Source organism: Arachis hypogaea, chromosome 1, assembly GCF_003086295.3.
Source record: "Arachis hypogaea cultivar Tifrunner chromosome 1, arahy.Tifrunner.gnm2.J5K5, whole genome shotgun sequence".
Taxonomy (NCBI): domain Eukaryota; kingdom Viridiplantae; phylum Streptophyta; class Magnoliopsida; order Fabales; family Fabaceae; genus Arachis; species Arachis hypogaea.
The window spans coordinates 101,274,556-101,290,240 of record NC_092036.1 but is presented as its reverse complement, the minus strand read 5'-3'; the positions used below and the strand labels follow the sequence as shown (position 1 = coordinate 101,290,240).

The window sequence follows — 15,685 nt, the reverse complement described above, 5'->3', positions numbered from 1 at the left end:
CTACATTGCCACAACCTCCAAAAACTCTTCTAAACTTTCATATCACATATTTCATCTGCTTCAGTTAGTGTTATTAAACGGGTTTTCCCTACCACAAAATGCAAGGTAGTGTTTCCTTTTCATAAATGCTACTAATCTAGAACCCGGTGGGCGGGGGATGAAGTAAATAAAGAAATATATCCCAAAATAGAATTCTTGAAAAAATAAATAAATAATATTTTTTTAATATTTTTTAATCCATCGCATATCTAAATTCATCCACAAAACATAATTCAAACCTTCGATACTTGTTTAAACGAATGAGTAAGCTAATCAATTAGTCTATGTAATTTGCGAGTTTAACTTAGGAGGTTCCGTTTTTAGCCATAGAGGCAGAGGGTATGTTACTACCAATTTGTTGCAACAAGAAACAATAAGGGGCAAAATGCACCACCCTAGATCCTAGTAGCTCTCAAGAATTGTCACGTGGAGACAGTAACATTAACCTCGCTGTGTTCGTAGCAAGTGAGGCAGGCACAGTAAAAAATGCAAAATCTCCTCCGTAAAGGTTGCATCTTTTATCTTAATTAACGGCACCACCTTTTTATTTATTACTGTCCTCAAAAAACCAACAAGAAGAAAGACACAACCTTCATATTCATTCACTATTTGTGAGCCCCCCCTCTTCTCCTCTCTCTCTTTTTAACGTTTTGTCCTTCACTTTCGCATTCCAAAAACATATCATATCACCTCTTCAATGGGGATAATGGGACAAGATTCAGATTCCAAGACCCAGTTGGTATTACAGATTTGCTCCATTGCCACCCGTTCTGTGGTGTGTGCTCATAGGCTTCTCTCAAACTCACCCAACCCATCATCTTTCATTGACTGGTATTGCATTCTTGGAGTAAGGTTTCTCACCCTTTTATCCTTCTAGCACTTTTCATGTCTTGGGTTCTTTCGCAATATTCAAATGTTTCTTCCCATATTGGGTTCTCATAGGTGGAAGAAAATGCAGGGATAAATACCATTCGCAAGAGATACCATAAACTGGGTAAGTTCAATTGCTTTTATGGTTATTGTGTAATCTGCATTTTCTTTCTCTCCAAACTCTGAAAAGAATGAGCAATGTTCTTTTGTGTGTCCTCAGCTCTGCAACTTCATCCAGATAAGAATCAACACCCCAAGGCTGAAATTGCCTTCAAGCTTGTCTCTGAGGTTAGTTTGTGCTATTTTCTATTTCTTCCATTGGTTAAATGGAATTCATTCTCATCACCATCCCCTATTTTTGTGTAGGCCTATACATGTTTATCCAATGCTGCAAAGAGAAGAGCATTTGACTTGGAGAGACTCAAGAGCTTATGCTTTGAATGCAAAAGAATCCCCAACACATCCAGCAATGCCGGTGGTTCGGGTTTCAAGGCATGGAATATTATCAACATCTCAAGGTCTTTCAAGCTCTGGAGAAACATAAGGGACATGAGAGAGAGATTCAAGGAGGAGGCAAAGGTGATTGAGAACTGTCTGCGAGCGAATTCCATGTCAAGGAAAGAATCTCCTCCCTATAATCCGGTTGGATACCTACAAAGAAGCAAGTCCCTGCACAGATTTGATAGAGAAACCCCTGTTTTCAATCCCTCAGATTATTTGTACCAAGGCTACCCTCATCTGAGGAGCAATGTTTACAAGAATTCTTCCACATATTGGTACCTGCAGACAGAGAGTATGCTGCATAATGCAAGGGAAGGAGCACAGCATGGCTCCCCTATTTTTGAGGTCAAATCTAGGAGTATGTTCACAAGCAAATTTGCTCAAGTCCCATCGCAATGTTAGCTCCATTTTTTGTTTTCTAACATTCAATCAATGCAATGTGATAGCCACATTCTTCGCTACTTTAAAAGGGTTTATTGCATTTCATTACAAATTTGTCTCGTGTTCTTTTGAGCCCGCTAGAGTCAAACAGCACAATGATTGATTTAAAAAATTAAGGGCAACATAACTTTGAAAAATTGAATGAACGGGGACACACACAAATTTAAAAATAAAAATAAAAAATAGACGGTTCAATAGCCAATACTTAATGGTGCCCTATTGCTGTAACTCAGGATATGAAAAACCACAATCATTACTTCAAAGTAATCTCAACGAATATATTCTATTGGTTGCCAAAATTTCAACAGAAGCTTTCTCGATACAAAATTTAGTTTAGGCCTTTTAACTCATTCCCTACAATTCAGAGAGAAAGGGGGGGGGGGGGATTACAGGAACCACCACAGCAAGACACGGATACGCGTATATTAGCCATTGATACGCTGTGTCATGCTTCAATCCCTTCCCCATGCATCGTACATTACAATTATTTGGTTGATAGTTTTCTGGGCCTCTGGTTCTTGAGAACTCCGCTATCAATCAAAGGCTGCAGCTCTTTCTTTACAAGTCTCTGTAACTTTGAATCTGTTGACTCCAAAAATGCAGAGATAACTTTACAGCTGCATCAACAATGTCAAGCAAAAAATTAAAGATAAGAACTCGCAGTCCTTAGTATCCTGATCTGATTTAAGATAACAGAAGAGAAAATGAAGCCTACCTGTGACCTTGTGCCCACAACTCACTTTTCCCTTTTATAGCTTTCTCCCATAAGGTGGAAGCAAACTTGGGGCAATCCAAAACCAGTTTTCTAATGGTCCGACTGGAATGGAAATTTTCAAGGACATGATCCTCTTCTGAATCATCTGATTTAGGCATTGCTGAAAGAGATGCAACTGCTTCGTGAAGGGAAGTTATCTTATCATCCAAGGTTGGATGCAGTACGCCACCAGAACCACCTGTTGCAACCTGCATTTACCATTCAATTTAACAATAAGGTAATGCTTGGTAATAGATTTACAAAACTTGTAAAATTATAATACACAACTTATCTACTACCTCATATAAAACCTCTCTGCCAAAATTTGATCGTATCAGTTCTCCCACATTCTCAATACATATATCAAGAAGACTCTGCATGGTAAGTTACAAGCAAACACAGTTTCAGCAAGACTTAACAATTCACAAAATCACAAGCAATTGAACTAATAAAAAAAAATACATATTAGTATGTAACCAAAACCAGTATAATTATGTGAATATAATATGAAGAAACATTTAAATGATCACTTTTTTAGATTCAAACAATTTTAATCAGGTGGATAAGATTTATGGGCGGAAAGAGGCAATAAAACTTTAAGGAAAGCATGAAAAGAAATCAAATTAGTAGAAGGAAAGCTAAAGCAACCCACCTCAGCAAGTCCACTTTTGATCAATAGTTCTTGCCTTCTGACAAATGGGTCTTTTTTCCCACTCTCAGCTACATAAGAATCATCCTTAGGAGTGTCATCTTTACTAGGTTCATCCACTGCCATTTCTGTGTCTTCCTTGGACTTCTCATCATTAAGTGAGACCTTCAAAGCCTCTGTCTGAGTGCTTGTTTCTGACTGATCCTGACAACAATAAAAAACAAATACCTGAGTTATAGAGCTGCTTTAAAGTACATATAATTAAAAGGTTGATAAAAGAATAAAAAATAAATTAATAATAAAAAATAAAAAACCTTCTGAGACAGAGAAGGAATAGATGAACTCAGGGAAGCAAGTTCATCAGGACTGAAATAGCGTGAACAATTAGGATGTAACAATTGAAGAATTGGACGTCTTCCATTCTGTAAAAATTCACAATAGAAAACAGAAGTTAGGAACAAAATTAAAACCAGAAAGCACATTTGGCAATTTTGTCAGAAACACAGAATAACATTTCTACATTTCCTGCAGCGAAGGGTTGGAAAAGCTAGGCAGGGATAGAACAGAATGCTAACTGCTAACATTCTACATTTAGCTATTTAAATGTTTGATACATCATATGTGAGGTATAATAGAAGAGACCTTATCCAAAATAAGCTCCCTTAGAGTTGGTTGAAGCTCACGAATGATAACCTGCAACAATAACGCTTGAGTGCTTGATATTAAAAGAAGTCCTAATTTTGTACACAATGACTACCCAAGAGAAAAATCAGAGGAAGAACCAAGCTACCTTTGTTACAAGATTTGTGTCATCAACAACTGAAAATATGCAAACAAGCACCTGAATGTTCAATGAAAGGAACATTCATATTAAAATCTAAATGAAAGAACTACATATGATAAGCAACCACTCAGTCAATACACAAGCACATAACCTAGGTCCAAATTCTCCCAATAGTTATTTCTATATTTATTCAGTCCTCAAATCAATTTTCTTTGCAACTTCCTGTGGGATGGAGGGGCCAGCACAAATCATTCTGGAGCCCACTGACATGTCTAAAGCATAACAGAACTTTAAATAGGCTGGGAAACAAAAAAATAGTGAGAAAACAAGTTACTTACCAAACAACCATACTGATGATAAGCTGTTTTGGCTATGTGCCCTTTCAATCCTTTGATAATCTTCTTTCTTTCCTGAAAGTGGAACATAAAGAAGAACGAACCATGTTAGACACAAACATCAAGAACACTCTAGTCAAACTTCAATTGATAACAGAGATATTGCAAAGAAACCTTGGCATTCCCATATTTTGCACACAGAATTCCAATTTTAGCTCCATCCTTTGTACCAATCATTCTAACAAGGAGTGGACTGGATAACTGCCGTATTATATCTGTGACAGATGACTTTTGAAAAACTCAATTTAGATAACAATAAGATCTATTGCTGTAATTAAAATTGTTGGCTGTAACATTATTGGGGGGAAAGGAGAGAAGTACCTGATCAGCAACGCTGAAATATTCCAACAAGACTCGTTGTATGATAGAATGATCAACAATCCCTTTCTCTAGAATTGGCTGAATCACTGACGTCATGTGTCGGATAACTGAACCCTTTTGTAGACCCAACTTGGAAATTACATCTAACAACCTGAAATACAATTAAAAAATAAGAAAACATTACAGACACAGAAGTACATAGAGAGAGCAAGCGAACCATAGTGAACAAGATAAGTAATATCAGGAGGATTGCAAGTGGTTTTTGAATTTCAGGCTCCATAAAACATATGGATCATATTAAAATGAGAAATATTCACTAGCAAATATATAACCAAGTTGAGTTTAAAATTTCAACAAACTCTGCTTTCCGAGTTGTTTTTTAGTTTTATTTTATAAGCATTGTAAGTACTACTATATAATCAGTCAGGAAATAACTAATTGACTTAAAGTTGCATAAGCTGCAAATGTTGCACCCCTTTTTCTAAACCCCCACCCAAAAATATCAGACAGTAAACATATAATATAAGATCTCAAAAAGAGGAAGGTAAAAAAACGTGGAACTGAAGTTCCATCTTTCGTTTCTATCAACCACCATAGATCGGATTATGTTCTTTTGTACTATTGATACCCTCAAAAAGAACAGCTGCAGTAATGGCCAATAATTTTTCAAATGTTTCATCCAATTAGTATCAACATAAGATTTACCTGCTCTCCTTCAGTGAAACTAGATCCTTAAACAATTGAAGTTCCGTGGAGTACAACTCTGACAGCAGCTCTTGCTTTTGTGCAGCATTTGATAACTCATAAGCATGCTCAACAACTGCATGGCATGAAGTGGCACATAAACATATAAGGAGAATTAATTTTGGCTAAATGTCGAAACAGTCATATGATCATATCATATCATTGCATTTGAATTGCACAGCGTATAAAATGCTAACAGGTGACAATCCTTATCATGCTTTAAAATTAATACAAAGCCATGAAAATAATATCATTTTTGGATCTTTTTAATTTTTTCCCATCTGATTTATTCACACCCGATGCAAGCTAGATTCAAACTAAGCTTCGTGTGAATATACTGCTAGAGATACAACACAAGGAAAAAAGGCGAAAACCATTCCACTTGTAAAAACTTTGAATCTGAAACACGTGGTAAACCATGAACAAAACACTGATACATACCAACTGACCCAACCATGTGGCGAAGAAGAGGAGCAACATGGCCACGAAGAGTGGAGATAAAGCCTGCTAGTTGTTTCTTGGAGGCTGAAAATGTGGAAGGATCACGGATAAGAAAAAAGTAACATATCACTAGAAACATATTTCAGGTTGACTATTACCATTGTCCAGCATCTTCTTTACTAAGTGAACAGAATACGCATTGTACGATAGGGATAGAAAATGTGGCCTAAGTTCTTCGAACACTGCATCTCTTTCAGCTTGTGAGCAATGCTTGACACAAGTCTACAATTAAAGAGAGAAATAATTGAAAATATTAAAACTGCCAGCTACTCTGAAAGAATGTGAAACCAATTTTTCCTTTACCCTTAAATAGAGATAGAAATTCAGCAAGTTAGCAACATTATATACCTGAAGAACCCGAGAAGAAATGTGAGACCCTGCAATTTCAGGAATTTTCCCCTTCATCTTTTGCAGAGCTTCTGTCACCAGCCTTGAGTTATACAAAATTCCAAAGTAAAAACATGAGGAATGGAAAGAAAACAAAGATAAGGAATTTCATTACTGAAAATCTTTCCTAAATATACATACTTGGCTCTATCCTCTTTGGCAATCTCATGACGCCTCATCTTTTCCCATAGGTGTGCAAGCTCCTGTTTACGATTATTTATTTAATTAACCATAATATCCCAAAGCTATAAAGATTTTAACTAAAGATATCAACAGAATCCAAAGCTTAAAGTTAAATCCCAAATATGAGTAAATAAATACATGATGAATGAGCATAAGAACTCACTTGCTCAAGAGTGAAATGGCGCTTCCTCTTCTTTTTCCTAGCCTCCGCAAGTTCCTGAAACCAAACAACAAAATGTTCCACCGATTCATACCAATAACAAAACACAGATTCAAATGCATTTGAAAGCAAATTGGTAACGTTTTAAGACCTTAGCATGAAGACGACGTTCTCGACCTGTAAGGGGAGCCTTCTTGGTCTTGTCTTTGGGAACGGCGTCTGGTTTGCGTGTTTTGAGGGCTTTGAAGGGTTTCTTAGAGGCAGAGAGTTTAGGAGCCTTAGAAGGGGATTCATGTGATGCTTCGGCGTTAGAGCCCGAAGCTGGAATCCGCTTCCTCTTCTTGGTGCTTCCATCGTCCTGCTTCTTCGGCGCCATTGAAGCTCAAGCTCTGAACCCTGAAGTTGAGTTTAGTTGGAAGAAGAGAGGGGCTCTGTTACGCAGAGCATGAAGCTGAGGTTTTCGATTCCTACCACTAGGGTTTATCTAAGTACCAACAATTACTCGTAACAAATAAAAAATCACAACAAAAATATTAAAATTAAATACTGATAAAAGGTATTTCTATTTTATTCGTTCTGCAAATGCAATGAATCAAATGAAAATGATTATGTAATTTGATCCCTTTTTCTAAATAAAATATAAACTGAGAATTTTTTTTTTTCCCTTGATACATTTCAGACTTGTATAAAAAAAATTTAAAATTCTGGATCTTGTTTTATCTATAAATTTTAACAAAAATTAATCTAACTTAGAATTTATTTATTTTTGTTTTTTTCAAAATTTTGTGAATAAAAGAAAAAAAAGTAAAAACAAAAAATATAATTTTGTTTTTTTTTCTATTTTTGGGTTTTATTTTTATTCCTTCCAAAACGAAATCTCTATTTTTTGGGAGTCCAATTACATAAAAGGCCCAAAACAGACTGGGCCCAAAATAACCTTAGCCCAACAATACATGACGAAACTGTACTTGGACTTCTTTTCCATATAATTGAAAATGTACAAGATTATCTGTGGTCCACATTGCCTAATCTTCTTGGGCATGCATGTCTCTGACAAAAAAATTAAAAATAAAAAATAAAAATAGAATTGATTCATGCCAATATGCCATGGTGGTACGATTCTAACAAAGTTGGGTTGCACTTTCCACTAGCATCGACTAGTCCAACAACATTTGGTGCACGCATGATAAGTACCGGGAATCGAAAATTTAAATTTGGATGTGAAGTCCACGTTGCTGTGTCTCAATTCTGAGGAGTAATTAGCGGCTGTGAAAACTGAAAAGAAAGTTCATTGCAGGATGAATCAAACAAAAAACATTCCATTACAATTATTTGTTGTTGTTACTTTTAGGCATGGTAGATTTTGGCGTGATCCGCGGCATATATATCTTGTATTATTTTTGTGGCCATGCATAGTAGGGGCTATAAATTTCGAATTGATATTGAAATGTTGTGGCCTTGTGGGGTTAGAATTAGAAACCACCATATATCTATTTATAAAAATATTATTTACACACTAAAATCAGTCATTATATATTTATGTATAAATATACGTATAGTACTATAGTTTAACTCATTTTTAATGTGTATTCTACCTTAATGATTAAATTTAGTAGCTGATTTTAGTGTATACCTAACGTGGTTGTTTATTTAATATATGTATTATATTGCATGCATGCAGAGTGCAGAATCGTGTGAATTTAGCAGCAAGTGTTTTTTAGTTATTTTTGGTACGTACATTGAACCACAAAATCTTTACTTTGTGTTTGTGTTTGTGGTCCTGTGACGGTGTGACCACTAAGGTGTACATTTAATTTAATGCTTAATGTTTTGCTTGCTTAGGAGCGCTAGTCAAATAAGTATATATATAACTGGCGAGGCTCAAACTCAAGATAACTTAGTCCTCCCCATCCACCATTATTGGTGAAGCAGATATTGGTCCACCTCACTATCTAATATCTATCCATTGACCGTAACATGTGTCATGTTTTATCATCAACTGAGCATAGTAATTAGTTCTATTACCCACCTTGTGCACCAAAAAGAATTTCTTAAATATTTCAAGAATAAATAAGAGTTCTTATTCTGTTGCATTCACAGTTTGATACCCAAAAAAAAGTAATTTTTTAAAATTTGAAAATTTAAGTTTGAAGATATTATTATTCTCTTTGCCTAAGAACAACAAGAGTTTCCCTTTTGAGTTTTCACAGTTTGCTCCCTATGTCGTTTCTAGAAACACACGAAGTAGGAACATGTGGGTTGCTGGCAATGTGAAAGCACGTAATATATAGAGTTAGCATGTGGTTTGAACAGGATGGGAGTACCACCCCACCTTTTTGGCTTCTTGTATGCTCGTCTTTATTATGGTATTGGGCTATTGCCTCAATATGGTTTAACAATCATAGCATGCCATGTGGATAATAAAAAGCTAACATTATATTTAGGGATGGCAGAAAAAACTCGAATTTGCAGGGACCCGCAAAAAAATTCGCAACGGGGAGCAAAATGAGAATTCGTGAAATTTTTACAGGGATCCGTCCCATGAATAAACGAGAATGTTAGCGGAGATCGAGTTATCCATCCTATGGAACTCGTTAAATTCTAACCTAGTGTGAAATTATTAAAATATTTTTTATATATATACACACTAATTATTTAAATTTGTATTATTATAGGAATGGAATACTACATTGAACTATGATATCGTCGATTAAAATTTGTTATATTATTATGTTAAAAAAAATTATTTTATTTTATTTTAATTTGTATGTGGAAGATTTTAAATTTATGTTATTATATTAAATGTGTTTGAATTATCTTTAATTTGATACATTTTAGTTAAATTATATGAAATTTTATTGTAGTTTTTTTTTCATTTTTAAAATCTAATATCCACGGATAACCGCGGATATTTGTCTATCCCACAAGAAAAATAAATGGGCCCTTGACAGAAATAGAGCGAGGACGAAAGACAATTTTTTAAACGGGGACGGGGAATAGGGAGAGAGTTCCTGGCCGCCCCATGGATACCCATTGTCATCCCTAATTATATTCAACTTAATTCCGCTAGGTAGACAATGAGGGTGCGAACAATATAAATAACGGGCTGCACCCCAAGGCCTGATAACCATGCAAAAAACATCCCAACCTGATTACTCATTTTTATTCCCAATTTCACTTTTATCTTTCACCTTCACCTACCCTAAACCCTATTTTTACCGCAGTCATTCTACTGTCGTCTTCCCTGTCACGTCACTCACCATCGTTAGCAACAAAGCTTCTCAGCGCCACCCTCACCTGCTGCAACGAATCCCCCTTCTTTTCTGTTCCGCCGCTGTCCCAACCCTCTGCTCCTGTGTTCCCTGCAACCGACGCTGTCGCTACACTTTCTTCTTTCCTGCGTCGCGCCGTCCCTACTCTCGATGCTACTGAACCTTCTTCTCCTATACGTCGCGTCACCCTTGTTCTCCTTACAAGTGACGCTGCCACTACGCGCCTTCTTCTCCCCTTTGTCGCGCCGCAAACGTTCTCTCCGTAAGCAACATTGTCGTACGTCTTCTTCTCCTCTGCATCGTGTCGCACGTTCTGAACGAAGAAGGTGGTCCTCTTCTCTCCTGCGTTCGATCCTCGTCTGCCTATAGTGATAATGAATGTTTCTTGTTATCGGATGTTTTTTTAATAATGGATTGAATGTTTCTTTTATTTTAGATGGATATTTTTTTATTTTAAGTGAATGTTTCTTTTTTTAAATAAATATTTCTTGGATTTGATGTGGGTGTTTATTTTTAGATGGATTTTTCAGGAGAGCAATGCAAGGGCGGGGTGCAGCGTGATGGAAGACGGCAACGCAAGAGAGGAAGACGACGACGGCGCAACGGATGGCTACGCTGTTTTTTATTATGATTATTAAAAATCTAATTTTTAAAATTAATTTAACATTTTTTTAACCGGTTGTTTACATTGTTTAGTATAAGCGTTATCTCCTTATACTTTCTCTATTCAATCCCATCATGTTTCTGTATTTCTAATTAATCTAGTTTTCATTTCAAATCCCAATTGACTCCTCTTATATATATGGTTGTTAAATTTTCGAGTTAACTTGTAAAATCATTTGAATTTATAATTTCAGAAGTTTACTGTCAAATTTGCAATTTTAGTTTTTATCGCATCTCCTTTGAGCCAAAACAATTTTGTTTGGGTTTGAAAAAATTACTCTTTATTTGTCATGTAACTCTACTGCTCCAAATCTCCATCTCTTTCGTGCTTTTCGACCTTGTTTTGTCCTTTTCGTCTCTACTCTTCTTCATCGTTTATTCTTTTTGGTTCTATTTATTCATCATTCTGGTCATTGCTGTATCTATTTCTAAGTTATGTCCCAATTCAAGTTTCTAAGTTCTAACTCCTGCTCTTGCTTTTGTTTCTACTTCGTACTTGTGGTTCTGCCTTTGATTTGAGCCTTCACTTATGTTTTGTGCTTGTGTTCTGTTTGATATTTATTTTATGACAACTATATTATATGTATATTAAAATTAATTATTAATATAAAATACACATTAAATATAAATTAAATTATATATTTATTTATATATAAATAATTAAATATAAGATAATTGATTAGTGTGCACATAATATTTTTTATTCATAATTTTAAAGAATTTAAATATGTTTTTATAACTTATAATTCTATTTTAGTTTATTGTGTATTTTGTAATAAAATTATTAATTTTAAATATTTAAATTCGAGCAAATATATATTTTATTTATGATATATTTTACACAACAGATAAATTCATAACAGGAATCTACAAATAAAATTTAGGTGAAGTCTATAAATTTACTTAGAGTCAAGAGTGTATAACATAGAAAGTGACATGATATGATGAGTCCATATTAGATGGTTCCATCCCTACCCTATATGATTTGAGGATCTTATGCCTTGTTTGGACTTGTTAAATTGTCCCCCTCACCCTGGGGGGCCTCTTCTCTGCCATAATGGGAGCTCCTCATATATTACCCATCACCTTCGCCTTTTTCTGTTATTCTTTCTTTTCAATATGCTTGTGTAACTCTTTCTTTTAAGTTTTAATTTTAACCTAAATCACACAAACACTCATATTAGGGATGTTTACGATTTGAATTCTACTTTTTTTAAATTAATTAATACCCAAATTAATCATAATTGGATATTATCAAATTGATCTAATTATACTCAATTACTTGTTAAACGGTTCGGTTCGATTCAATTCGATTTGGATGGATAATTGAGTTATTCGAGTTTGACTACTATATTATTTTTACTCATCAAGATGGACTTGAATCGCTTCACAATTTATGAGGGAGGAGGGACCTTTATTAGTACTAATAATTATTCTTTTACTTTCAATAATTGAATCTTTTTTGTTTCTGTCAAAATCTTTGCTAAGGAGAACAAATATCAAATTAAAACCACCACTTAATAAACTTATAAATATTTATATTCAAGAGAAATTTTGCTCAACAAGAATAAAGTATCCAATCTCTTATATACAATGTTTATACATTTATTTAACGTGTTCAAATTTAAAAAGCTCTCTTATTAATGCAATCTACTATCCAATAGTTAAAACTTTTCGGCCTAATTGTTAATATATAACATACTTATTGTATTCTTTAAAAGCAGAGATCATATACATTTATAATTTGTTTTTCATGTTAGGATGTGTTCACGAGTTTGCTTTTAGAAAATTTTGGAGAAAAAAAAAAGCTCTGAAAATTTTATTATTCGAAACACAAAGATTTTTAAAAAAAAATTAGTAGTTCTTCTTCATATCCCTAAGACTTCCCATTTTAACAAGTTTCTCCCAAATTAATTTTATTTTAGTAATTATATTAACTAATTTATCTACTCTAGTTACTTGTGTTAAAAAATATTAAATCTAGTATATTATTATAGCAAACGATAAATTGTAAAAATATATAACAATTTCTCCAACCCCTTTTTTTTGTGTTTACTTCAATATGATAACTAATTTATATATACTAATATGATATAAAAAGTAGATGAATAAAAATTACCACGTGAATTATATTTATCCTCACCAACATTTATTTTCTATATATTCTTAAAATATATTATATCACTACAAATACAAAAAATACTTTCAAAAATAATTATAAAAAGATAAATATATCTTTATAACTATTTTTATTAAATTTTATTGTTATCACAAAAAATACTTTATAATAATTTCAAAAAAAAATATGAAAACCAATTCACCAAAAAGAAAATCCCTATTTTAAACTTGTATATATACAAGAGGAATATTAAACCCTACCCTTCCCTTTCCCTTTGATTTAGCCTTTTCTTTAATTTTCCCCTTGCAAACACACCCTTAATAGAACCATCGTTTTCACCCAATCATCTTGTTGTATATTTAAGAATCTTTTGATAAGTTTAAACTACATTCTAATCATTAATTATTTGATGATTGTATGTGAATAAACAATTTGTCACATCAGTCTGCCAGCAAGGGCAAATCATCATGTTAGTTAGTTCCAAATATATATAACTACGTACTCTTTTATTTGTATTCAACAAGCATATTATGAAGACTTCAATTTGGCGCGTTGCTTGTAATTATTGCTCCATTGGCAGCTGCTTAATTATTGTGTTGTGCTATTCAAACAATCATACCACTATCCTAGCACGTGGGCAGATGTTAATGCAACTAATAATATATCAATTATATTATTGCGGGTAAAAAAATTAAGTCATTAAATTAATTATTTATATATTTTTATAATATATAATAGGATAAAATATTGAATTGGTCTTCTATGTTCGGTCATAATTCTGTTTTAATTCTTAAAGTTTAAAGTGTCCTATTTGAATCTAAAAAAAATTTATTTAGTATCACTTTAGTCTCACAGTGAGATCAAAGTTAAATAATTAAGAGAATATTCTACATAACAACAATACAAGAACAAAATCGATAATCTGGAGAACAAGTATAAGCTCTAGAGGCACAAAATTAACCGTAGATGCATCAATACATTTATTTATTATTTTTCTTATAATATAAATAAAATATTTTCTATAGAACTAAAGAGAATGATAAATAAATGTATTGATGCATCAACGGTTTATTTTGTGCCTCTGGAGTGTGTACTTGTTTTTCAGATTATCGATTTTGTTCTTATACTGTTGTTATGTAAAATATTCTGTTAATTATTTAACTTTGACCTCATTGTAAGACTAAATTAATGCTAAATAAAATTTTTTTAAATTTAAATAAAACACTTTAAACCTTAAGAATCAAAACACAAATACACAATTACACTCAAAGATAAGGGAACAATTTAATATTTTATCCTATATAATAATACTCCACGTATGTCAATCCATGCCAATCGACCCTCTAAAAGGTCTCTAATAGCTAGCTGTGTGTAGAAATGATATATCATCACTTGGAAATTCTCTCTTCGTGTATATATACTTTTTTCTGTTTTGAATAAATTTTTTCGGATAAAACTAAAGAATAATGGGAAGTTGATTAGTAAAATAAAATTCATATAAAATAATAATACAAATTAAATGACTAGCTATTTTTTTTGTTTACATTTACTTTATAATTTATATTAATTTAAATCAACTATGCTCAAAGCCAGAGGCGGTGCTTCATACATATTAATTAAGGGGACAATGCCCCCCCCCCCCCCCAAAATTAAAATCTTTTTCTGTATATAGTTGTTTAACTTTTATATTAGCACTCTTTAATTTTATCTTTTTTCTCCTTCTAAAGTTATGTTTCTATATTAATCTCCTTTAAAAAATTATTCTAGATCCATCCATTACAAAAAATTTAATTATTCATTTAGCAATAATTTTTTAAGTTATATTTAAAAAGAGAAGTCTATTATTCATAGAAAAAAATACCTTTAACTATATTAAATATAAAAAAAGTTAATCACTAAATTAATTATTTATATAAAATATATGTTCTAATATAAAATATATATTAAAAATATATTAAATTATAAATATATATTTACATAAAAATACATAATAATTAATTTAATAATTATATTTTAATTAATACTAATTAACACTTATTTTTTTTATTAAAAATATTATCGTCTTATAATATCCTCTTAAAATAATTTCTAAGTTTTCGTTTCCATATGCCTCTCTTAGTGACAAACATGTATGGTAGAGAATGTGCATGATAAGTCTATAAGCTAGTTTACTGCTTTTTTTATATAAATAAATATCACAAATAAATTATTTCATAAAATACGCATGAAAAAAATTGGTTTTAAAAATACGCATGACTACTTTAAAAGGGGTGCATGCGAATTGAATTTATACTCCAATTCAAGTGTGGTGACCACAAAATAGGACTGACAATAATAGATTAAAAAGTTATGTCACTAATCTGCTACTAACATCCACGAAATGGGACACATCACTATTGGCGCACACGAATTGAGCGACTTCAAAAAAAGCGACAGCGAAATGAACCCAGTTTATTGGTGGCGGTCACGGAATGAGCATTTCGTTTTTGGAAGCCACGAAGTGGATGGTTAAGGCTGTCAATTTTCAAAAATCATTAATACCTGTACAAGATATACGTTGGTTGCGCTGGATGGCAAAGAACACTTGGAAAGGGACTCAGAACACATATAAGAGTGAAAAGGAGGGGACCGTATGCATTCGGTTGAAAGGGAAAGGGGATTTAAAAAAAAAGTGGTGGTGGTAAAGAAAATTTGTGTTGTGGTTTTAATATTTTGTGTTGTGTTTAGAAAAAAAATTAACATGAGTAGGGGTGGGATTAATGTGGAAGAGAACCTTAATCGGTTGGACGAGTTTCATATTGAAGCACATTTTCTTTTTTTCAACCATTCTAGTATTCATGAGAATCAAATTCTTCAACTCTTGCAACATGTCGGTGGCGGAATCATTATCCAAAGTGAATCG

General features: G+C 33.0%; 2 protein-coding genes across 2 annotated transcripts; one reads left to right on the top strand and one right to left on the bottom strand.

Annotated features, from left to right (window-relative positions):
* The first annotated feature begins 601 nt into the window (after positions 1–601).
* Positions 602–1,871, top strand: LOC112703583 (uncharacterized). Its single transcript, XM_025755108.3, has 4 exons — positions 602–886; positions 982–1,033; positions 1,130–1,197; positions 1,276–1,871. Exons 1-4 carry the CDS (start codon positions 737–739, stop codon positions 1,810–1,812), a joined length of 807 nt encoding a protein of 268 aa, XP_025610893.1. The 5' UTR covers positions 602–736; the 3' UTR covers positions 1,813–1,871.
* A 237-nt stretch (positions 1,872–2,108) lies between these two features.
* Positions 2,109–7,416, bottom strand: LOC112703577 (pumilio homolog 24). Its single transcript, XM_025755096.3, has 17 exons — positions 6,881–7,416; positions 6,733–6,786; positions 6,528–6,589; positions 6,348–6,429; positions 6,098–6,221; positions 5,940–6,023; positions 5,460–5,574; positions 4,755–4,905; positions 4,548–4,661; positions 4,377–4,448; positions 4,045–4,095; positions 3,897–3,947; positions 3,569–3,676; positions 3,258–3,458; positions 2,905–2,979; positions 2,567–2,814; positions 2,109–2,468 (listed from the first exon to the last, which is right to left on the bottom strand). Exons 1-17 carry the CDS (start codon positions 7,103–7,105, stop codon positions 2,336–2,338), a joined length of 1,950 nt encoding a protein of 649 aa, XP_025610881.1. The 5' UTR covers positions 7,106–7,416; the 3' UTR covers positions 2,109–2,335.
* Positions 7,417–15,685: the final 8,269 nt, after the last annotated feature.